This window comes from Leptinotarsa decemlineata, unplaced genomic scaffold (genome assembly GCF_025532065.1).
Source record: "Leptinotarsa decemlineata unplaced genomic scaffold, Ldec_3_MD MMD2_P_RNA_scaffold_7, whole genome shotgun sequence".
Taxonomy (NCBI): Eukaryota; Metazoa; Arthropoda; class Insecta; order Coleoptera; family Chrysomelidae; genus Leptinotarsa; species Leptinotarsa decemlineata.
In genome coordinates this window covers 1015101-1041745 of record NW_027412534.1, presented here as the reverse complement: position 1 = coordinate 1041745, position 26645 = coordinate 1015101, and the positions used below count along the sequence as shown (strand labels likewise).

At 37.6% G+C, this 26645-nt stretch overlaps 2 protein-coding genes across 3 annotated transcripts in view; one reads left to right on the top strand and one right to left on the bottom strand.

The window, feature by feature from the left end:
• tn (tripartite motif containing protein thin) overlaps window positions 1-22945 on the top strand; it is a 132061-nt gene extending 109116 nt beyond the window's left edge. For both annotated transcript variants that reach the window (XM_074170166.1, XM_074170167.1), the window contains 5 exons: window positions 1845-3308; window positions 3587-4874; window positions 14064-14383; window positions 22244-22384; window positions 22440-22945. In XM_074170166.1, the coding sequence (XP_074026267.1) occupies window positions 1845-3308; window positions 3587-4874; window positions 14064-14383; window positions 22244-22384; window positions 22440-22871 (3645 nt within the window). In that variant the 3' untranslated portion in view covers window positions 22872-22945. The remainder of the gene's footprint in view (window positions 1-1844; window positions 3309-3586; window positions 4875-14063; window positions 14384-22243; window positions 22385-22439) is intronic.
• The window catches only part of LOC111512527 (uncharacterized), a 110579-nt gene that overhangs the window by 22539 nt on the left and 61395 nt on the right, over window positions 1-26645 (bottom strand). The gene's annotated exons all lie outside the window — the stretch shown is intronic.

Sequence of the window (26645 nt, the reverse complement as noted above, 5' to 3'; positions counted from 1 at the left end):
GCCAAAATCTAACCGCGCCAATTGAAAAACCCTTTAGGCCGGCCGCAAGTTGAGACGCAGGTCCGTGTGATGACGCAGGGTGACTCACGTTGAATTTCTGCGAACCATACAAATGATAGGAATCCCGCAAGTTCCGACGCAGGGTGACGTGACGCAGTTTTCACGGTCCGTGACCCTGCGTTACGCAGTCCTCCTTCCACAGATTTCTTCAGTGAGTCACGGCGTGTCAAGTGAAATGGAGGAAAAATTAATAGAGGCAGTTAGAAATCGTCGCGTTTTGTACGACACTAGCCATAAGAACAAAATCAAAAAGTTCAATATGGGAGGAAGTAGCAAAGGAAAGCGATATGAAGCAAGCAGAAATAATCGATTCAACCTCCTCATCATTTTCTAACTCAGATTCTGAGCTGATATCAATTAAAAGTTCATAAACCAAATCCATTTCAAAATCGAAAGGCAAGAGACACGTCACCTGAGAACTGTAGGCTCAAACTGCGTTTCAACTTGCGGGGTCCACCCACCCGCAGTTTTTTCCCACCATGGCTCACCATGCGTCACCTCACGATCTTCGTCTCAACTTGCGGCCGGCTTTAGTGGCTGCCACTCCTACCTCTTTCGCTCTTTTTCTCCTTTTGGCTCAGCACCGTAAATGCGCTTACGCCTTGGCCTTTGTATTACGTCACGTGGTGATTTGCTATGTCCAGCCTAATTCCAAGCGATAGATTGGCTCCAGCCACTGCCTTAGATTGAGGTGAGCACTTCTGTCCAGCCTCGGAATTGGTTTTTGTTTTTGTTGTTTCTGTTTTTGTGTTTGTTTCATTCATGTGTGTTCCCACGATTAGCAGGGGAAGAGTTGGTCACCTCTGGCAGAGCCCTGCATTACCAGAGATAGGCTGATCACAATAAGGTTTCACCCAGGTCCCCAAGAAATCGTTCTTGACTGCATAGCACCCTGCGGCCATTCAGCTGTCGGCACGATTCCTTACACCTTAGCTTGGGTAAGCTAGTCCACGGTGGCATGTTTTGCAAAGGCTTTTGGGGAGTTTCAGTTTCCTTCACCCTACTTATTTCTGCCACTGACCAGGAGTCCGGCGATCCCGTCCGTAAGACCACATTGGCTTCCCGGACAGGGTCTCCAGTCCCTTGGCCACCTGGGGACGCCCCCGATAGGTAGCCCAACCCACGGAGAAAGTGATGGATGGTCTTACACTGTTGATATGCTGCCTAGTTCTGTATTATTCAGGATTGTTTCACAAGAGCTCAGTACCTCTGATGAGATCTATTGCAGATCGAAACAGCGCTGTTATATGCTGCATTTATGCAACGTTTTGGAATCTGGTAGCTCTTTTTCTGATCATAGGGTGGCTTGGACGATTCTTTTATGGAGGATACCTTGAAGTCGATTCAATTTGGTCAGCAAAACAAGTGTCAAAAAAATGTTGTATTTTGTTTTAAGACTAAAATGACAGAATTGATAATATGATTACCTGAAATAGCGCTATTATTCCTTTTTCCAACATTAGAGAGCATTGAAAATTGTACTTGTGATGCACTGTTTGGAACCTTTGGCGTAGTCATGAATATTAATGAAGTTTTATCCCAATACCAAACCGTTATTTTCAACACATCGACACGTAGTGAAAATCTCACAGTTCATCAAGTATCGGCCAATTTCATCTATACCTCTTGAAGAGGAAGATGATCACTTGGTGATCGAAACACGTGTCGAGGTAGTAAAATAACGGAACAAAATTATTAAGGCATTTGAACAAAATGGTTTACGAAAAATTCTATACTTTATATCTTCTCAATCTAGAATTTCAAATAAACATTCATTGTTTCAGGTAAAATGTCCAGAATGTCGGGCAGAACACCGAATTCCCTATCAAGGAGTTCAAGGGTTTCCCACCAATGTAACTCTCCAGAGATTTCTGGAACTACACATCGAAATAACTGGAGAACTACCAGATCCGACAAGTGGCCAAGTAATGGAAAGATGCAACGTGTGTTCAGAAAAAGCGTACTGTAGTTTCTGTTCGCACTGTGATAAAAAAATATGTGAAGAATGTAAAGGCGCTCACATGGAGATCCTCAGAAGAGAAATTTCAAGAATAAACAACCAAATCCGTCGTGGAATTCACAGGCTGCAAGATACTCTTTCATTAGTGGAAAAAAATGCGCAGAGTATTCAAACTAACTGCCTCTCCGTGGGCGAAGAAGTCGAGGAAATATACAGAAGGCTTAATAAAGCTCTGAAAGATCGCACCGAGCATTTACGAGGTGAAATCGGCAGGTATCTGAGTACGGAATTACGAACTTTGAATACCCTCAAAGCAAATCTTGAACAAGAAATTTCAAATATATTGAGCAACTGCGACCTTGCCGACAAACACATGAACGAAAACGTTGACATTTGGGATGACTGTGAGCTGATGGACGCCAAGGAAATATTTCTGAAAACGGTCGAGTTTATTCGAAACTTTGAATACGAAAATTCCGATTATACTCGAAAAGTACGCCTAATTCTAGCTCACGATCCCAATCAATTAGTACTACACGTGGCGGGATTCGGAGATTTGAACATAGCAAGTAGTAATTTCGGTCAGACATCGGGGTTGTTACAGCCGCCTGGAGGACCCGGCCTAATGCGATCAAAAAGCGATCACCGATTAGCTTCACAATTCAGGCAGCAAGAAGAGCGAGGTTATGGTGAAAGAGGTTACGGTGATGATGAGCAAGTTCTGAGTGGCAGGAAATTCGGTGAAAGGCCGAAAAGTACCACCGGTGAAACCCGGTACGGTACTGAAAGATACGGAAGAGGAGTTACTTCAGAGTATGGTGAAGATTATGATCACGACAGTAGGCCTAGATCAAAATACAGCAGATTCAGACGCCATCAGAATCCAGATAATGATTCAGATACTGAACAAACAAGTAGAGGTGTCAGGTTTCATGAAAACAAACATGAAAGAGAGAGAGCCCTGGATACGGAAGATGTTGCTCGAGGGCCGCTAAGTGGAATCACCAGACTGGCCGATTCTCCTAGAGTAATGAAAAAAATGCAGGATCACGAAAGTGGTAGAACAAAAAAGAAAGAAGATCCTCCTCCACAATCCGCACCTCAACCAAAAGTAGTTCCCAAAAGACCTCCTCCACCTACAACAAGACAAGTCAGCGAGGAGGATGAAATATCGAGAATCAAAAAACAAAACAAAGGGGCAACAACATCAACAGAAACTACTACAGAAACTAGATCTGTAGAAAGACCTGTTACAGACGAAAGGCAAAGGAAACCCCCCGCCCCTGAGGTGAGTTTGGATGAACCGTAACCTCTTACCCAAGTACCTGATTAAATCAATTTTAGAATAGAGTTTGATGTAATGTATATGTTGTTTTGCTTACCGTCCACTATGATAGATGCACAATAATTTCCAAAATGCCTGAATATTGACTCGATTACACAGTGGCATGTTACTTCAACACGTTCTCTAGTCAAGCTCTCTCAAGTTTCCTTTTGTGTTTTTGTGTGAAGCATGAAGATGTATGCAAGACTTCCAAAAAAACCTTAACAACCTATTTTCTTCAGGCCGTATCCAGCACAGAAGAAACCGACGAATCGGTGACTTCCTTGCAGCAAAGCCAAAGAAGATCTACTTCTAAGACTAACCCAAGTACTAATCGTAGAGCTTCAGATGCCAGCCACAAAAAATCCACTCGTTCACCTAGTTCAGACTCCACAACATCAACAGAATCTTCTACTGCTTCTGCCAGAGCTGTTCGGAATACTGGAGCACCATTCACTACTGAAGAAGTCAAACAAAAAATATTATCCAAGACAGACACTTCTCCTTCTCCGGCTCGTGGAAAAATATCATCTACTGGCTCAACGAAAGAAACACCATCCCCTAAACCTTTCCAAAGCCGATTTCTCCAGAACAAGACACACACCACTCCACCCCCTGCAGCTGACGATGAAGAGACTGAAACCAGCTCTGAAGAGGAAACGGAGACCGAGGAAGATTCAGAAGAACCTACCAAACCCGAAACTAAAGAAATGGCAAAGACAGACATAGGGCCACTGTTGGCTAGAAGTGCGAACGCAAGAGACAGTAGTAGCGAAAATGTGCGCAGAAGCAGTCGAGATGAAACACCGCTTTACAGTCGATCGAAATATGCCCCAAAGGAGGAACCTACAAAGTACACGAGAAGCAGAACATCAGCAGTTACAGAAGATGAACCGCCTCGGTACGGTTATACGAGTAGGTTCCTCAACAAAAGTAAGAGTTCTGTCGCTATACCACCTGAGGAAGATGATCATCATACCAGTAAATACAATTCTTCGGCTGTTGATGATGACAATAAGTATCCCTCCAGCGGCAGGTCGCGTTACATGGCTTTGAAGGAGCGCAGGCAACGCCTTGCTAGAAGCAGAAGCAGCCAACAATTTGGAGATGAAGAAGAACCCGATGAACCAGTATCTCCCACATCCTCCAACCCGTCTGCTTACCTTGCTTCCAGAGGATACGGCTCGACTGCATCAGGCCATGATCTTGCTCGTAGTCGTTCCTCTCATACTCTTAAATCTAGAGACAACTCTCCAGACAGGTCAACGGCTCCATCAACTGAGAAGGATGGAGCTGCTCTGAGTTCGTGGGCTAGATATTTGAAAAATAAGTACGGCAACAGAAACGGAGGAAAAGATAAGGATAATGGAGCTAACGCAACAACGCCTTCGTCAAGCAGTTCTGCAGCTGCCAGAAGACTCTCACTTGGACTTCCATTGAGATCATCTACTGAATTGGCGAGTTCGGATGATGATTCAAAAAACATGCAAGGCTCCCCCACTACCCCTACAGCAGCTACGGCGGCAGCAGGTAAGATTCCTATGAAATTAGTTTGCAAAGTACAAAAGTTGTTTCAATTATATTGTTACGTGGATTGACCAATCACAACACAACAAAAAAATATTTTTTGAATGTTTCCTACACTAAATTAGTCAATTTCTACTAATTTTGGGGTGATAAAAACGAAAATAACAATGAAAAATTTTTATTAGCTCTGGTTTTTGAGATACACAGTACTTAATCTTAAAGAGTAGTTATACTATACGTGAAAAGTGAAAGTACATAAAACAATATTGTTATGTTTCTTTTAGAATATTTTAAGTACAAAATTAATAAAAAAAAACATTATTCTTAGTGTTTTGACAAATAAAAGAAGTTTGTACCACCAAATTTCAATTGAATCCATCCGATTCATTGTAAGATCGCTGTCGTTTAGCTTGTCTTTTATAAAAGACTTCTGGAGCATCCCTACACACAGACCAGCAGTAGTCTGCAAGCATTGCTTCATTCCAACGGCCCTGATATCTCTGTTCCATTAAGGCAATGTCTTGATGGAATCTTTCTCCATGTTCGTCACTCACAGCTCCACAGTTTTGTGGGAAGAAATTAAGATGAGAGTGAAGAAAATGAATTTTTAAGGACATGTTGCATCCAAGTTGGTGGTAAGCTTGAAGAAGCTCTTTAACCAATGCTGTGAAGTTATCATCTCTTTTGTTACCTAAAAACCCATGTACAACCCCCTTAAAGGCTTCCCAGGCTCTTTTTTCATTTCCTGTTAAAATCATGTCAAAAGCAGGATCATTTACGATTTCACGGATTTTAGGCCCAATAAAGATGCCTTCCTTGACTTTAGCATCACTCAACCTGGGAAACTTTGCTCTCAAGTACTTAAAAGCTTGTCCTTTCTGGTCCATGGCCTTCACAAAGTTTTTCATTAGTCCCAACTTAATATGTAATGGGGCAAGGAGAACATCCTTAGGATCTACAAGAGGCTCGTAAACTACATTTTTCTCATTAGGGTTTAGGTCTCGTGTAGGCCAGTTCATTTTTTTATAGTGAGATTTTCTATCTCGACTGTCCCACAGACACAAAAAACAACAGTACTTGGTGAACCCTAATTGCATTCCTAGGAGTATAGCAATGACTTTCAGATCACCACAGATGTGCCACTTGTGTTGTTCATATTTGATTGATTGGAGAAGTGTTTTCATATTTATATACGTTTCCTTCATGTGAACTGCATGACCTATAGGAATAGAGGGTAGCTGATTTCCATTATGCAGAAGTACAGCTTTTAAGCTTAGTTTTGAAGAGTCTATAAACAGTCTCCATTCAGATGGAGTGTGAACCAAATTCAAGCAGTCCATCAAACCATTAACATCAGAACAAACTACGAGGTTTTCTTTTTTCTCAAAAAAAGAAAGCAAATCTTTTTGACGCTGTCTGTACTGAGATATTTTCACATCATGTTTTAGAAGATTCCACTGTTGTAGTCTTGACCCTAACAGCTCAGCCTTTTCCTTAGACAAGCGAAGATCTCTTATAAGGTCACTCAACTCTGCTTGACTAATTCTGTGCGGATCACTAGACCTATCGCTCACCTCAAAATCAGGGTCATAGGATGTAGAAGGATGGGTTGCTCCTTCTAAACAGTCTTCATCACCTTCCTCTAAAATTTCATAGTTTTGGGGTGGAGAAGGGACTGGCAAATTGTCTGAGTGTGGTACAGGCCGAAGAGCAGATGGGAGATTAGGGTATTTAACCGTTCCTCTTTTCTTCATAGATAAACCTTGCTTAATGGGAGGAGCTTACAGTTTCTGTATGATTGGTAGGCTCACGCCAAACCATAGGTACTGCAAAAGCCATTGCCCGGTTTTTATTTTTCAGCCACTCTCGCAATATGACGGAACAAGAATTGCAACAAATATGAGGAGCCCATGATTTATCTTGGTCCCCAACTTTCACACCAAAATAATGTTCATAGACTGTCTTAACGATAGGTGTCATTTTACGTTTCTGAGCCTTGAATGTTATTTCACCACATATATAGCAAAAGCTATCGACAGAATTCACACACTTTCGAGGCATTCCAGATCAGCACTTAAATTAATTTAAAAATCAACTTCACACGATAATTTCAATAGCAACCACGTGCGTACAATTGACAAACTCACATAGGTTATGTTTACTACTTAAGAACAGCTGATGAGAGGGGTGTTATGTAAACAAACATGTGTACCAACTGTTGGTGATGAAATACTTCATTTGTTGAAAACTCAATATACATATATATATATATATATATATATATATATATATATATATATATATATATATATATATATATATGATATAATGATACTATATCTTGAAAACAAGAGCTAATATATAATTTTTATGGTCACTTTCGGTTTTAACACGTGGAAATACATTAAAATCATCTAATTTCAACCCCGAAACAAAAACTTTGTTGTGTAGTGAATTGACTACACTGAATAATCAAACTCAACTTTATTTCACTTTAAATACAACAGACACTTCAACTAAAACTTCAGCTTCTATTTGAATGTCTATCGCCTTACTAGATCACTTCGCGTACCGCACTGTAACGTCCACTTGACTGTGTCGATATCCTCGTGGCTAGCCTTTGAATATCGTAATCGAATGCCGTAGAAATTTCGCCGAAGTTCCGTTGAAATCGGTAGCATTATTCTCGCTGCTTCTAGAGTGGCGGGGAATAATCGTACATTCGCGCGCTCTTAGCTACGTCACGTTTGATTTATGGTTACCAGTGGCGGCCGGCGTTATTTTATTTCGGACATGATTTATAACACTACCCCCTTCTCTGAGGTTGTTCGCCACGAAAAACATTCCAAGAGGGGACATCACAACCTATGTAAGGACTCAGCCTCTCTATGTGGACAACTCTGGGCTTGCTTCTGGGTGACAACTGGATTCTGTACACCAGATCGTTTATCTTTTTGGTTACCAAGTAAGGTCCTTGCCATGGTCTCTGCAACTTGGGGCACAAACCTTTCCGACGTTGGGGTTGGTAGAGCCGCGCTGCATCGCCCTCTTTGAAGCTCACTGGCAGCCACTTTTTGGTGAATCTTATCTTCATCCTGTCGCTGGAAAGCTGTAATTTGGTCCTGGCAAATTCGTGTGCACTTACCAGTCTCTCCTTCAGGTCATTTATATACTCTGAAAGAGGTACCTCTTGAGATTCATCGAAAGGACTGCCACACAATACATCTATCGGATGCTTCAGTTCCCTACCAGTTAACAACATGGATGGTGTGTGACCCGCCGTGTTATGTTGGGAGCTCCTGTATTCCAACAGAAAAAGAGGAACTAATGTATCTCAGTCTCTTTGGCTTTCGGAGACAAACATCGGAAGGTAGTTATTGATGATGCGATTATGCCTCTCGACCATTTCATTGGATTGTCGGTGAAGAGCAGTTGTTCGTGGCTTCTTTATTCCCAACAGAGTCATCATTTCCTTCCATGAATCCGATTCGAAGTTGCGGCCATGATCCGAGTGTAGTTCTTGAGGTAATCCGTGTCTGGCAATTACGTTCTGCAACAGGATTTTTGCCACCGTTTCAGCCTCTTGGTGGGGTAAGGCTACTACTTCGGGCCATTTGGAAAAGTAGTCCATCACAACCATAAGATACTTGTTACCGGATATGGTCATAGGAAGTGGTTCCAAAATGTCGACTGCAGCTCTCTCGAAAGGGCACCCACTGAGGTACTGCTTCAACTTTCCTCTCTGCCTTGTCTTCGAACCCTTTCTCGAAAAGCACAGGTCACAGCGCTTACACCACTCTTTCACGTATCGACGGCAATTGACCCAAAAGTACCTCTCACGCACTCTCGCTATAGTTCTATTTACTCCGAAATGCCCTCCAGTGCGACCATCGCGGAGCTGTTCAAGGATACTCGAGATACACGTCTTAGGAAGGATCTTCTGGAATTTATGGGTTCTTCCATCCGGGCTTTCCCATTTCCGAATGAGTAGGTCATCTCGAATGCTCATGGAGTCCTATTGGAGCTAGTTACCCTTCTCCTGCTGGCCGTGCTTGGAAATCTCTTGCAATTCCGGCCTCACTCCTTTGGCAATTCATTCTCGAACAGTTTTCAAGACGGAATCCTCCTTCTGTGCTACGATGATGTCTTGCCTCGTCAGGACGGTAGTGTCACCCTCAGAAGCTGTTAACGACCGGACCACACCATGGTCAGATGATTCCTCAAATTGTCTGTCCATATCTTTGGACAAGGAACCCTTACAGGTTGCTACCCCCCGGGTCAGAGGGAACCCGAAGAAGCGGGAGGTAGGGAAGCTTATCTCCCTATCAGAGCTGTCCATAAAGGAGTATCTGCCCGCTACCTTATCACGTCTGGTGGAAAGTTCTTCTTCTAGTAGCAGGGTATCCTAGTCCTGGCGTTGGCAAAATTTGCATCCGGATGTCAAGCATGGTCTCCTTGAGAGGCTATATGAGTTTTCGTGCATCTTTTCTGTCCGATGTTTCCGGAAAACTTTTTCAAATATATTTTCGACTCCTTCGAGCTTCTTTTCAAATTTCCTTCGGAATCCTTCAAGCTCCTCTTCAAGTTTCCTTTCATCCCCATCAAACGTCTCATCGACTACTTTTTCCTATCCCTCCTTTGTTTCCCGAAATACTTTTTCAAATTCTTCCTGAATCAATTCCTGTACCTCCCCTTTACTCACTTGGGAAGATACATTTTATTGTCTTTTTCTTGTTTCTCCTGAATATTTACCAATAATTTGCGATATTCCTCTCTGTTTCTTTTTTGTTTTTCCAGAAAATTTAGTAGTAATTCACGGTCTTCATTTCAGCGTAATCGTTCTTCCTCTCTCCTACGTTCATCTTCCTCTGTTCTGCGTACAACTTCTTCTCTTCTGCTATTTTCAATCTCCGCCAGGCCCGCTTGCCAAGCCATGAACATTTTCTCAAGTTCGTCGTAATCGACACTCATTGTGTTCATCATAAAACAATGAATTTTCAGTCAATTATGCCACTTCCGACACCAAATGTTATGTTTTTACCCGTGGGTTAACCAATAATTGACTACATAATCAAACTTAACTTTATTTCACTTTAAATACAACAAACACTTCAACTAAAACTTCAACTATTATTTGAATGTCTATCGCCTTGTTAGATCACTTCGCGTACCGCACTGTAACGTCCACTTGACAGTGTCGATATGCTCGTGGCTAGCGTTTCAATATCGTAATCGAATGTCGTAGAAATTTCGCCTAAGTTCCGTTGAAATCGGTAGCATTATTCTCGCTGCTTCTAGAGTGGCGGGGAATCATCGTACATTCGCGCGCTCTTAGCTACGTCATGTTTGATTTATAGTTACCAGTGGCGGCCGGCGTTATTTTCTTTCGGGCATGATTTACAACAATATCATGCCACTTTGAATAATTTGTTATATGAAAAATTCATTATGAAGATTCAAGTGTCATTATTTCACGAGCATTGAAAAGTTTTGGATGCCATCAACACATTTAACTTTCAAAAGAAAAGTTGAAGTTGATATTACTCGCCCGCTTGGGGCTTTGTTCACGAGATGAGACTATTTCTCTTAGACAAACATTTCATACATGCAGTGGAGTCGCATTGAAATTGATCGAGTCTCAGACTCTGTTTGGTTTGGATCTTTCCTGCGCTGATGAGGGGTAATACCTCGAAAGCGTTTGTTTGAAGGTGGTTGGCAATGTTTCGTGGTGCACTTCATCAGTTCGGACTTCCAATGTCTGATATGATATATGTTTAGAAATATCTGAAAGAAGAAATAAAATTGGAAATTAAAAAAAATAGCTGAAAATAAAAACGTATATTAAGCAAAGTAAAACCCTTAAGTGAAAATTATAATGAAATAAAAATGAGTGATAAAATGAAAATCAAGCAATTAAATTGAAGTGGAATAAAAATTAAAAGGTTCCAAACCAAGTTACGTCACGACGTTTCGATTGTTAGTATCTACAATCGTCTTCGGGTGATGACTGGACTAAGTCCTCCGAAAGATGACTATTTATAAGTCATTCGAGTACTTTTACTTATCCCCTCTTCCCTCTTTTCCCTCTCTCCCTTTCACCGGTTCAGTGGAAGAAGACCGTTTAGCGAGATTTGGCTGTTTTCCGCTGGATTCTGGGTCTCCAAATGTTGCGTATCTCTACACTAGCTTGGCTGAATACGTTGTTGGACAACATACAGTGCATTTCTTAAATAACGTTACAGTAGTAACGTTAGTTACAAATAGAAATGGTAAAAAACATAGAAAGTGTCAATTCTCTTTTCTTCATAATGCACGAATACTTTATTTTGAAGTGAAACTGATAGATGAAACTTTCAAGATAGCAACTGGGTGCCATCTGGGAAAAAAATGAAATGGAATGGGGGGTCTTGTGACACATATTTTTAAAGCCCCTGACGAATACTTCACAACCCTAAAATATGAAGTCAATATCTTCAGCTACCACAAAATGACGGAACATTTAATAATTTCCAGAAGACAAATACATTAATATCGATATTTCTAGAAATATTTTTTTATCTTCCACATGGCAATTCCAACAACGATAGAGTTTGTTAAGTTATTTTGTGTTAATAAAAACGACAAACAATGTCAGTACGACAATGAACATCATTTTTCAGTTAGAATATTCTCATTTAGTTCTCGGTTTTACTAGTAGAAAGGTACCACGTCAACAATCTCTAAAATGGTCAATTTTCGTCCATTGGAAGGAAAAATTGAAGCGACTTTTATTTACGGTGCGACGCGTAACTTTCACGAGACCGAAAGGATTTTCACTGAACGTTTTCCGAATCGTCCTATCTGTAGGAATTATTTGAGGGAACTTGTATCCAAATTCACAACTACCGGTAGTGTACAAAACAAAAAGCCCCCAGGTCATCCGTCCATTCCGGAAGAACAACAAGTGCAAATAATTGGTGAGATTGTAGTAAATCCTGAACAGTCTACTTATTCCGTTGCGAATGTTTATGAGGTGTCTTCTTCAACTTTGTGGAGACTTTTGAAGAGGAATAGGTATCATCCATACAAAATTAAAATAGTACACCAATTAACTGAAGATGACCCTGATCGAAGAACAGAATTCTACGAAATCATGACGGAAACCATTGCAAGAAATCCTACCAATCTCCACGATATTTGTTTTAGTAACGAATGTACAATTCTTTTTAACGGCAGTGTTCACAGACAAAATTGACGTTTTTGGAATGCCACCAACCCTCACATTTTCCGGAAAACACATACCCAATATCCAGAAAAACATAACGTTTGGGCAGGAATATTGGGAAATCATATTGACGGACCTCTATTTATTAATCAAAATCCAACAGGGGAACTGTATTTGAATATGCTGGAAACTACTCTCATCACTGAAATTGTCGAGGCGAATTCTAATGAATTCGTTATGGATATTGTATTCCAACAAGATGAAGCGCCACCACATTACCCCAGACAAGTAATAAACTATTTGGATACTACTTTTCCGGGTCGTCGGATTGGCCGTCTAGGTTCTACAGAATGGCCAGCCCACTCGCCAGATTTGGCACCTGTGGACTTTTCTATGGGGCTAATTTGAAGCAAAAGGTGTACGAGAATGAACCTGTTTCAATATTGGATATACGGCAGAGAATAATAAATATTTGTAGTGATATTGATGTTGAAAAATGAAAAAATTAGTTGAATAATAAAAATTATATCAAGCAAAAAAACTGAAATTGCAATGAAATAAAATACAAGCAACAATCAAAAATTTAACTATTAACACGAGCTGAAAATTAAAGATTATCAACAAGAAATGAAAATTAAAAATTAAAAGATTTCAAGCAAAGTTACTTCACGACGTTTCGAGTTTTAGTATCCACAATCGTCTTCGGTTGATGACTTATAAATTCCTTCCGGAACTTGTGAACACTGTATTATTCAGTATTCATATAAGACTATTAGTTTATAAAGAATTTTTAGAATTTTTTCTTTTGTGTAATTCAATGTTTATATGAAAGTAGCTGTTTCAGGAGGACTTTCTTCAAGTTTTTGTGTATATATATATATATATATATATATATATATATATATATATATATATATATATATATATATATATATATATATATATTGGCCATATGTATGTCAGAATGGCTGCTTAATAAACTATATAAATAACTAGGTTTTTTAGTTTGAAGCAACTTACGAAAACATTTTTATCAAATATTAGACTCTGTACTTCACATTCAGCTCCTACATTTTTAACAAAAATGGGGTGACATGTTCACCATATGGTATACAGCATACGAATCGCATGCAAGTATTTTGTATACGTTGTAACTTCTGCTTGTTATAATGGGCAAAAAAGTTTAATAAACCGAACAACAATACTCGATATGGGGGTAAATGAGAGTTTTAACTAACCTGTATTTCATTTCTTCTGATAACTGATAACTTGAATTTATATAGCGATTTGAGTTTGAAGAATGATACTTTGGAAATGTTTGTCACATGTTCGTGGAAAGACAAAGAGCTATCTATGGTTACGCCAAGATTTTTAGCACTGTCTACCCAGTCAATGTCTGCGTTATCGAGAGTAAGCCTGAAGTTACACTGAGTTTCTACTATTTGTCTTTGAGACCCTATGCATAAGGTCAAAGTTTTATTTGGATTGGTTTTCAGTCCATGATTCTCCGAGTAAAGAAATGTTTTGTGCAAATCTGTGTTTATATTGGCCACGCAACTTGCTGTATCAGTTTTATGAGAGGACAAATATAACTGTGTATCATCTGCATATAGATGTACTTGACAATGTGATAAGAAAGTGGGGTAATCAAAAATAAACACTGAAAACATCAAGGGTCGTAAAATACTTCCCTGCGGTACACCTGAGTTTGTTTCTTTCAGGGATGACCATGAGCAATCATCCAGTTTGACCCACTGTGATTTGTAGCATCTGACTCTGTTCTGTTTTATTTGTATTTTGTAGGGTTTATTAAGAACAAACCTTGGTTCAATTGCAAATGTGAGAGCTTATTTTCCTCTTATTGTTTCGATATGTTTGTTGCAAGTTCGTTAATTGTAATTATACCAGATCATTACGTATTTAAAAGTGTCGTAAAAAAGTAATTTTCTCAAGAAATCAGTAGTTAGTTATCAACGGTTATTTTACAGGTATCGCTCAGGCAGTGGCAGGTACCTCCCCTAGGAGTCAATACCTGCAAAAATGCCAGCAGCTGTTTCAAATTGGTAGCCGGGGGAGCGAAGCCGGATGTTTCACATGGCCACGAGGTGTGGCCGTTGGACCCGATAATACAATAGTCGTTGCCGATTCATCTAATCACAGGGTTCAAGTTTTTGACTCGAATGGCCGTTTCTTAAAAGAGTTCGGTCAGTACGGAAATAAAGAAGGAGAGTTTGACTGTCTCGCAGGAGTTGCCGTAAACCGCATAGGACAATATATTATTGCAGACAGATACAATCACAGAATACAAGTGAGTCGAATTATAATTTATTATAGTAACTCAAAAAGAGAACAATATTCGATAACATAACCATCAAATTGAAAGGGGTATAAATTAATATGATCAATGGTATTGGGAAAAATATAGCGTCTGTTAAAATCAATAACTAAGGACTATTCAACATTGCCACCAAATATTCTGTAAGAGCTCATCTATAGTCCGTTCATAATTTGTTGATAGCTCACTGCAAATTTGACCCTCATTAGAGAACTGAAATACAGAGAGGACAGCTAATATGATATAATAACAAAAACCAAGCTAAAACTGGCAGTTTAAGATGTTTTCGACTAACCCACCTTGTATCTGAAGAAATACAATACAGCTATAAAACTTTTAATCCGATTATGTAGGTATTTTGAGTGGAAATGAGTGACCAGTGTCGTAGAGTATATGATTAAAACATTAGTTACTTTAAATAAATAAATATATTAATATTCTTAAACTGTAGGTACTGTAAACTGTATTTTTATTTTAAAAAAATTTCTTTATTTTATTCAAAAATAATAAGTTACTTGCAATTTGTAAAAGATACATTTATTTAATTAATACCTATTTTTAAATGATATAAACTACGATTACTTACAAAACTATTCAAATTCAAAATAAACAGGATCATCTTCGGAATCCGAGTCGTCTTGCAGGTTAATAATTAGCGGTTGTGTCTCTACAGTCGCATCAATTATATTGTCAAGATCCCACATTTTTTGTTCTTCTTCTATTGCATGTCTTACTGCATCTCGCCAATTTTGTTCTGTAATATGTTGTAAAGACTCATATAACAAATCACGTACAGCTTGTATTTTATATGACGTATTTTTTCTAGCCACATAGCTTTTCATTTGTGCCCAAATGAGTTCAATTGGATTTAATTCGCAGTGGTAGGGTGGAAGTCTAAGGACTGTTATGTTTCGTCTTTCCGCCATTTTGTCAACTACGTATTTCTTGAACTTAAATTTGTGTTGCCGGGCAATTTTTAAAAGTTCTGCTTTAACCATTCCATCTTCGTAAGGCAGGGACTTATTCCGCAGTCAGTCAATGATATCCTGTTTCTTCCACGCAGTCGTTGAAAGTCTTTCAACTAGTCGTGAATGATAAGGTGCATTATCTAATACTATAATTGAGTTTGGTGGTATATGTTCAATCATCTGCTCAAAATACTCTTCGAAAACATCAGCTGTCATCTCCTCGTGATAGTCTTTTGTGCTTTTGGATTCAAATTCCAACAAACCATGCTTAGCAAATCCTTTTTCACTGCCAATGTGAGAAACTATTAATCTACTGCCTTTACCAGAGGGTGGGAAATACCAGTAGACCAACCTTCCATAAAGGCTTGCCTGGAGCCTGATATATTTTTATCTGTCCAAATTTTTGTGAGAGTATGACCTGCGTTTACTCACGTTTCGTCCTGATAGTAAATTGGCCTTCCTTCAGCCCGAAATTTTCGTATAGATCTTAGATACTTTCTTCTCCAACATATTATCTCTTCCCGGTCAATCAAAAGTGATTTTCGGTCTGATTTCTCCCACCGGAAATTTAATTCTTTTAAAACTTGCCACAATTTGGTTCGTCCGACATGAGGCAAATCCGGGTCGTCTCTAACTTCTTGTAAAATTTTGTTTAAGTTGGGTATTTCTTTTTTGTAAAAAAATTCGTGAATTTTCCTTCGAATACCATTTTTGGCAAATTCATCAATTTCAATAGATTTCCTCCCCCTCTTTAAGTATTCGTTTGTATTTGGGTTAGCTATACCTTTTTTTTCTTTCTGATAGGAACCTATATATTGTTGACTCCCCTACGCCCGTCATGTTGGCACAACTCTTGATTATGTTCTGAACAGTGTTTGTGGGATTCTGAGAAACCAAAGCATCGTGAACGTTCAAAACAATAGTCTTCTCTCTTGGTGAATAGACAGACTTACTGACTGTACGCAACAGTACGGTGTAAAACTTGATGATGTTGATGATGATGACGAAGCCATCGCAAGCAATCAAACAAAACAAGCAGGAACGAAAGGTACGTATATGTTTGTAGGAATATGAAAAAAAGTTACTCACGCACTGCACAAAATTCGCAAAATAAATATTAGAGACGTTAATTACTGCCGTAGACGCCGAAACACCAACGAGCCGTAAATTAAATGCGATTAAAAAATGTACTAAACCAAAAATTATTTTCGTTCGTAACAACTTCACCCTTTCAAGGCAAGTTTCGAATATAAACTGAAGCTTTATATTTAATGAATAAACACCTCAGGAACCTCCGCCTATGATTTTACGAGTTTTACGACCGTTTTATGACTTGGGCCCTCATTTTGTGACTCATTTTGGGACTCATTTTGTGCTATCGACAAATTATGAACGGAGTATAGTTGAGCTGTCTGAATATGAACTCATTATAGAAGCAAGTAAGAACAGATATCTCTCCATCCTAGGCAGTGTTGAAAATTGTATTTTTGACTCGCTTTGTATTACTGAAAAAAATTTACAGAATATGGTGCTTTCTTGCATGTTCCTTTGAAAGCATTTAATCATATTCCTTCTCGTTTGTTTGAAGGTGATTGACAATGTTTCATGATGAATTTCACTAGTTCGGACTTCCATTGTCTAATATACAGGGTCCTGCAACAGTGGCGCGGTGTTCCATATCTCAATTTAGGAAACAGATAGGAATCTAAATTTCTATAATATTACCTCATTACTCGAGCTCGACAAAATAAAAATATTTGCGGTCACACAGGGTGTTCATTTTTTCTGGGCGGATCCAAATTGTGCTTTTTCAAACGTCAACCTATATTTTTTATTGCTTTTTCGGTTTCTACATAGAAAATAAAAGACACTTTATGTATATCTTCACTTCGAAAATATTGACGGTTTTCGAGATATCTAGCATGACAGGTTTTTTTTTCCAATATTCGTCACTCAGAATATTTGAAATTATAAAGTTGTGCCAAGTCCAATTGTATTTACTTTTTGGTCAAATATTCTACAGTGGTAACTCTCTCAAACGATATATCTGAAGTCGACCTGTGATATACAGTGTATGAAAAACCGCTTGCCACATATTGTAAATAAATATTTGTAGAATCTTCCTTATTTTGAACGGAACACCCTGTATATTATTGATCCATAAGGAGCGTCAACGAAACCTCTACAAATTTCATTGAGTATTCCCTATGGCTAGGTTCAATAGTTTTTCTTAAAAAAGCATTTTTTTCGAAAAATGTTCGTTCTTCCTATTTCTACGCCATAAACTCGATGAAAGACTTTTTTCAAAGCGTAATCCATTTGACGACTGATAAGAATGTACGAAAGATATCTTGTTTCAATTTTGAACATTATAGCGTGTCCAAACAAATATTTTTTTACGAAATAAGTGTTTCTACCTATCTTTCATTTTCTATGTAGAAACCGAAAGAAACGATAAAAAACATAGGTTGCCATTTGAAAAAACACAGTTGGGATCCGCCCAGAAAAAATCGAACACCTTGTGTGACGGCCAATATTTTTATTTTGTCGAGCTCGAGTAATAAGATAATATTATAGAAATTTAGATTTCTATCTGTTTCCTAAATAGAGATATGGAACACCGCGCCACTGTTGCAGGACCCTGTATATAATTATTTGAAATCCCTGAAACAACTAAAAAAGAGGAATTAAAAATGAATAGCTGAAAATAACAATTATATTAAGCGAAAGTAACCTGAAATGAAATAATAGTGAAATAAAATACAAGTGAAATTAGAACAATTAAACAAAAAATAAAATGAAAATATAATCTTCTTCACCCGTCATCACCCGAAGACGATTGTAGATACTAACAGTCGAAACGTCGTGAACTAACGTGGCTTGGAATCTCTCAACATTTCAATTTTCATTTATATTTCTTTATTTTTTGTTCAATCGTTCTAATTTTACTTGTATTTTATTTCTTTATTATTTCATTTCAGGTTATTTTTGCTTAATATAATTGTTATGTTCAGCTATTCATTTTTTATGCCTCTTTTCTAGTTGTTTCAGGGATTTCAAATCATTTTATATATCAGACAATGGAAGTCCGAACTAGTGAAATTCATATTCCTTCTCATTGTTAATTTTATTGCTGGTTCTACAAGGTCTTCATTTTTAATTTGTTTGGAGGTGCTCTTGAACAGATCAGTTGAGGTCAATATGCAGATCTCAGCTCAAAATTTGTGTAGTTTCTCAAATTATAAGGCATACTTGTTATCGTCAACCAGCCATCTTCAGCTCAAAAGTCATAACTCACCATGAAAGGCTGATATTACTGCTTCAATGCTGTAAACTAATCAATTAATTTTCGACCATTCTATCGATTCAAAACAATATCGCCATTTTGCTTGGCACTTATCATTAGATTTTTCAATTCATCTTCAACTCCAGTGGACGACTCATTTTGGATTATTGTGATAATTCGTTTTTCAGTTATGATAACTTCGGCCACAGACAGTTTTGCTATATTCATATTTATTAATTAAACGGTTTTATTCATCTTACCCTTTTTGTTTGTTTGTGTCAAATTTCGTTCTTCAAGTTTGTTGAGATTTGTTAAAACTGCATAGACGTGACTGATAAATCAGGAAAGGAATCGTATTTCGTATAAAAAAAAAAAAATATTTGTAAATTGCAAAGCGCTTTCGGCTGTTACATCGTCATCAATGCGATACCTGCAAGTAAGTAATATTCAATACTATTTATTTTAAGTTCAATCTAAAATTAAAATAAATATCATTGAATATTACTTACTTGCAGGTATCGCACTGATGATGGCGTGACAGCCGAAAGAGGTTTGTAATTTACAAATATTTTTTTTTAAACGAAATACGATTCCTTTCCTGATTCAACTTGAAGTTTATGCCCCTTCATGTTGACAGATTGATCTGAAATTTGGTACACACATTTAGTTTTGATTACAATACAATTTAATAGTATGTGTGATTGATGACTTGTTTACTTTATAGTAATTCATGATCACTTAAATTAAATGAATAAAAACACTTTCGTCTAAATACCACTGGTAGATTTTATTTATATACGACCGGTTTCGGGTTTGACCCCATTAACATTATAATGGGGTCAAACCTGAAAACCGGTTGTATATAAATGAAATCTACCAGTGGTATTTTGACAGAAGTGTTTTTATTCATTTCATTCAAACAATTTAATAAATTTAGTATCAATCTAAATCCCAGATGGCCGCGTCTACAAAATGGCTACCTACATATTTTTCACAACTAAATACTTCAATATGGGTATCAAATGACACGGGTTGGCTAGTATTGTAATGGTCCATTATGGAAAAAATGCGAATCCAATCTAATCTTAAGTGTGCAACAAATGGGAAACTTTTTTATTATCGATTTTTCAGAAACTATACCAAGTGTACCTGAAATGGCTTTATGACAAACACCATACATGATAGGCCAAAAAATATAAAGTTCGTACCCTCATTTAAAAAAAATATAGAAATATGTTGAAGAGAAAAGTTGCTTAGAATTGAAATTTATGTTCAGATACGAAGTTATGGCCTGCTATTCGAATTTTTTTTCTTTTGGAAAATTTTGAATTAATAATAATAATGTTTATTCAGATTCAAATCACAAAAAGAAATAATACATACAGTTGAATAAACCTTGTATAAACCACAGAAGCATCAGATGTTGCTTAGTCTATCAATTTATTGTCATGTAATACCCGACCATATATGTGCATTCTATTCATATATGGTTTTATCTATTATTATTATTAATTTAGCAGCGGCTGTCACCAGATGCAGATTTATCCGCATTAAATTTTGTATATTTAGGCAGGTCTGAAAAAGCTGTAGAGTTCCTGCCGAACGCACGAGGGCCGGTCTTTTGGAAACCTAACTACACCGTATACCTTTTTGAGATGGTTTTCCTTCTAAGTTCCACTCCAGAACGAGGCAGGAGACTAATACTTAAGGCTAAAGGCCTTTCAACTATCCTGAAATGGTGCGGGACTTACTCTAGTAGTGAGCTATTAAAAACAACAAGAAGCTTCAGATTAGGCTTATATTACAAAAGAAAAACTATGTAAAAATATAACATGAAAGTACAACAAAACAATAAGAAGAAATGTTAGAAAAGTACGATTAAAATTTAACAAGAAAGCACGTCTCAAATAGCTGATTGTCAAACAAAAATTATCTCTTTATCGACTTGTGAAATGTTATATATTCTCTCATAAGGTAGAATTCCAACATACGTGAAAACCTAAATTACTATACTCGAGCTTTGTGGAAATTCTGAATTGATTATTTGAAATTGCCTGGCTTCAAACCCGTGCGTACTATTTGCAGATATTTACACATATGAAAGGGGTTTAGTGTAATCTATTGCCATTCTTTTATCGTCCCCAAAACGCAACAACAGTAAGACAATTATTACAAAATTGAAATGGCATCCTCTCTCTCTCTATACCGACATGGGGGTTAGTAAAAAAACCAAATTGACTCACGATATTATACTGGGTTCTGTTTTCCCTCTCTGGTACGGTATCCGTATAAAATACACACCCGTTGTAAGTGCCACCAAACGCAACACCACAATTAACTCACTACCCGCAATTTACCGGAATTCCACTATCGAAAAATTATTTTTCGGAAAGTACCTACCTTTTTCGAAAAGTCCCTTTTTCGCGACCCTCTTCCGCAACTGACTTTCGCAACTCCCTTTCGCGACTCTCCCAAATTAACTCTCGATCGCAAAAAGAATCTTTTCGCAACTGCTCTATCGCAAAATCCCTTTTAACCAACTTCTTCAGTTGTCCTATCGCCACCGTCCCAATTAACCGAGTCCCCCGTATTCCCAAGTCCGAGAAACTGTCCTTAACACTCCTCCCTTTCACCGTCCCCTGATTGGTCTGTTCTTTGTTTAATATTTCCGAATTTTTCCATAACCCTTCCTACTCAAGACTTAAATCTTCTTTTCAGTGAAGTCATTGGTCAGTTTTTATTTTAAATAAATTTTCGAACCCACCTATTCAGATATGGCCGAACTTCCTGTCCACGAAGCTGAAATGCAAACTCATAGCTTGCGTTTTTTGCGTTCCCAGTATTATAACTTATCAACAGGATACGTTTGTTTAGTCTACTTTCAAAGGAGACATAATCTTCGTGATGCTGATAAGGTTCAACAATCATGAATTAAATTCAACACTTACTCTGTTGAAAAACCGAGTGACCAACCCCGATAGTTATGAATAATGATATTTTTTTTTCGTTAACAATCGCAATGGCAGTTATTACAGTCAGTATAGAAAGAGGTTGGTTCGGGGGGGTGGTTCATTAATAGGAATTGAGTTAACAAAAAAATCATTTTACTGTGAGGGATTCTTCAAATTATCTGGAATGCTGTGAACTTAACTTGGTATGAACTAATGTCATCAGATAAAACGTGGCAACACCATAATAAAGTTTGACATTTTTAGCATAAATGTACGTGCTATTTGTTTTGTTTACAGTGAGTTAAAAAAATCAATTTGACCAAACAATGGAAATTTCAAGGGAAGGTTTTTGTTGCATCATTCCAATCATTGTCGAATCGAAGCTCTTCAAAATATGAGGGCTATTTGGAAATTTTCCCTGCAAACTCTTCCACTTGGTATCCATACCATGAGGGTTCATTGAAACATATTCCACCATTTTTGTGAGTCCACGCTATTGAATTTGAAGTGACGTTATTTCATTTTTTTAGAAAACCCTTTCATTTGCTACCCTCACATGCATACCTACAAATGAATTTTGCAAGTTAAATAAAAGCTTATGTAATGCAGAGTTACAATATCTTTACAGGTATTTGATCCTTCTGGTAGATTCTTGCGAACATTTGGCAGCCAAGGTACAGCAGATGGACGTTTCAACTATCCATGGGGTATCACAACTGATGCTTTGGGATTCATTTATGTCTGCGACAAGGAAAACCATAGAGTACAGGTATGAAGTCAAAAAAAACCTCTTGACATTGTTGATACAACTTAACTCTTCACAGGTATTCCAATCAGATGGTACCTTTGTCGGCAAGTTTGGTTCACTGGGCAACAAAGAAGGCCAACTGGAGCACCCACACTATATTGCAGTATCAAATACAAACAGAGTAGTAGTGTCAGATTCAAATAATCACAGAATACAGATATTCGATGTGAATGGAAAAGTATTAACATCCTTTGGTACAGAAGGCACAGAAGAGGGGCAATTCAAATTCCCTAGAGGAGTGGCAGTGGATGACCAAGGTTATATCTGTGTTGCAGATTCAGGAAACAACAGAATACAGATCTTCCATCCTGATGGTACATTCTTAAGAGCATTTGGTTGTTGGGGGACAGGAAAAGGTGAATTCAAAGGTCTTGAAGGAGTGGCTATGACACCAAATGGTCACATTCTAGTGTGTGATCGAGAAAATCATAGAATACAAGTATTTTAAAACGTTTTTAATTGATGTGTGAAGTTTTTCCAAACATAAAGTGTGCCAACTTACAATAAATTGATTTGCATTTATTTCATTTTCATTTAAATCCTTTGAGTATTAGGGAAAATAAAAACAGGTTGCTCATTCTTCAGTTTTTTTCATCTTGTTAAATGTCAAAAAATAAATTCGTTTCCAGAAAAATGTATAATGAATAATTTGTTACTTTTTTCTGTCTCTTGGGAAATGTCTATTTCTCCCAAGTCTCTGGAAAACAATGCAGTCTCGTGGACAACAATATGGCTAGATGGAAGCATGTCATAATAATGATACTAATGATATTATTTGCTCACATACAAGACAACAGTAAAAAAAATACATTGCAGATAAATATTGTATAATCCACGGAAGCAACATATGTTACTTGTGTTTGGTGTAAGGAATGAGAAATATGAAAAAACAATACGTAAAACAAAATGTTGATCTAACATATATACAATATACAGACTAAAAAAACAAAAAAGTGATATGATGGAATCTCAGCGGAACCATAATTAAAATTGGAATTTTTCACATATAGCCAGTGGGTATACTAGAAGACGAGCTATAAATCAAATCATCTAAACTGCAGAGGCTCTCAATCTTATTTTGTCTACCGTCCCCTTCGAGGATTAATTATTTTCTGACGCCCCCAAATTTTTTCACTTTACTGCATCTTAAGAATCACAATCGCAGTCATTTTAATAATTAAATTATGTGTGTTATGTGAAAATGAGACTTTCTGATGAGGGTAATGTAAAACACCATTTTGTAATATTAGCATAAATGACATTTTTTATTTTAATCAAATTCAAGTCGTCACCTTGAAGTTGAAGATTGACATCGTTAAATAATTTATACAGGTCAGTCAAGTATACAATATCATTCTTTGAAGTGATGAGGTTGTCGTGCAATTCTTTGTCTTTCTTTTCCAAGAACTCTATTACAGAGTCAAATAGATTGTAAAATCTAGCCAGACATTTACCTCTTGATAACCAACGCACTTCTGTGTGAAATAACAATCGGTTAAAATCTTCATCATTAGCAACACAAAGCTGATTGAATAATCTGTCATTTGAAGATCTGTTTCGGATTTTATTGACTGCTTTGATGATATCATTGTATATAGACTAACTATATATAAAGATCATATATTGCAGTGACTGAGAGAGTCATTCAAATTTTTCGCAACCAAATGTTGCCTATGAATGATGTAATGTACAGCGATCACACCTGGATTTGTTTTAAGTACGCTATGAAGCCTTTGTGCCTGTCATAGCCGAAGCGCCATCCGTAGCAGCTGATTTAATATTCTTCAGTGAAATTTATTTCTCATCACATATTTTACCAGTGTTTTATACATAGTTTCTCCCTTTGAATCCGTCTCTAAATTTGTAGAAAATAGTAATTCTTGATATATTTTCTCATTTTTAATGAACCTCACGAATGACAACAACAATGCTTCATTGGTTGGTAAAGTGGACTCATCTAACTGAATTGAGTCCTTAGTCTTCAGAAGTCTTCAGATGATTGCACAATGACTCTTCAATGTTTTCAGCCATCTCATCAATTAGTCTTTGTACGGAACAATTGCTCAAAGAAATTTTACGGATAATATATGCCGCTGGTTTATGGAGCACAGTAATTATTACTTCTTTTATTGCCGGTAAAATTAAATCCTCTCCAATAGTGTGAGGTTTACCTGTTTGAGCAATTAGCAAGAAGATATTGTAGAAAGCTCAGAGTCCGCCGTCGTCTTGCTTAGAAACCGTTGAAAAAAGTTTTGACACAGTTGGCTGAGCTGAGTGTTTCTTTTCCAGTGCTCGAAAATAAGTCACACTTTTGTCTTTTTTATCTGAATGCATTTTATTCAAATGATCTTGTAACCTTGAGGTTTTCATCGCTTCATTCGAAAATGTTTTTTGACAAAGAAGGCACATAGGCGAAGATGGATTTGTGGGATTTTCAATAAATCCATATTTTATATGTTCCGTGCTATACTGCCGTTTCTTCTTTTTTGCTTCCGACATAATTTTGTCTTCAAAAATGTCGAAGTAAAGAATGGAGTATTAAAAACTTGCTAGTGACACCACTCACAGTATTCACCACCGCAGGTACAGCACTTTACCTTGCTAGTCGCTAACTAAATTCACTTATTTTCGTGATATCGAAGAATGGCATTACTGGCTGACGTCTATCTTATGTCGTTCAGATGTTTGAGCCCTAGGCCCCTGATCCTTTCGTCTAATTGGAGACTTTATCTGTTTGGTTTTTGTTTGTGTTTTTTTTGGCAACAGAGATGGGTCTCTGTCGACTTCTTCTGGCTTGTAGCTCTGTTTGTAGAAGTCGCAGCACTCTTCTACGTTTTTTTTTTGCCGTACTGGCTGGATGGCGCGCTTTTATATGAGGCAGAGGGCGGGCCTAGTACTTTCGAGAATGGAGACTAGTAACTTCTCGCTTCGCATTGAAGCTTACCTCCATCTATTGTACAGTTTGACAACTATCGGACAGGAAATAGTTACTGTCTAGTCCCCTAGATGGCGTTACACGAGGAAGCGCGGGCTGAGCGTAAAGGAGCGGTAAAGTTTGTGTTGAAAGCAAAAAACATTTTTAAGTTAGCCACCGCCCCCCTAAACTGCTTCAACGCCCTCCAATCTTCTCTGTGCCCTTTACTGCCCCCCTATAGGCCTCTAGTGCCTTGAGAAAGACTAATCTAAAGGAATGCTCTTCGTGGTATTAGCCAGGAGAGTAGTTGTTTTCTGATAGGCGTCAGTCCTTCCAACCTACTGCGTAGGGAGTTGAGACTGGCCTGAACGAATTGTTCCTTCAGATGATTTGACTTATAGCCAGTCTTCAAGTATGCTCACTGACTATACCGGGTGTCCCACATTTTATGTGATAGGCAATATCTGGTTTGTTGAAGGAGATACACAAAAATGTTTCATACAAAAGTTTTAGGAGTTCATGAGAGCTATATTTTGATATAATTTTTAAATATACAGGGTGTTTGGTGTAGGTGCTACAGACCAAAATTTCATTTTTTAAAATAGAACGCCCTGTATATCATTACATATTCAGATGCTACGTTAAATTCTGATATCATTTCATGTTTGGTTTTTGAAATTCGGTTACGGCGTTGTTGAGTTATTGCTTAAAATGTAAAGTCTTGAGAACGACTATTATTTTTTAAAATATCTCATACAATTATTCTCTCTGCATCAGATCACATGAAAATTAGTCAAAATTTTGGGTGTTCGAAGTAATGGTTTCAATTTTGAGTTGAGGAATTCAGTCAGGAATCATTTTGAATATGAAACAATTGCGAAATTGAAAGAGGTGTATTCGAAAACAAATCTTTAATTAAAAACAATGTAAATATTATAACTTGATAAATCATTTCATGAGAATGGTAGGTACCTAGAAATAAGTCATAAAAATTGTTCCAAAGTGATGCCCATTAGATATTATACAGGCTTCGAAACGTCGAATCACTTCTCTCGTACAAGTCGCTCTTATAATATCGGGCGTAATATCACTGCACGCTAGTCGAATTTTCATTTTCAGATCATCCACATTCAAAGGGGGAGTAGTGAAAACAATATCTTTTAAATAATCCCATAGGAAAAAATCAAGCGGTGATAAATCTGGGGAACGAGCCGGCCACCGAATTGGACCCTTATCACCAATCCATCTATTTGGATACGTTCTATCCAGATACTCAGTAACAACCTGTGAATTGTGAGGAGGAGCACC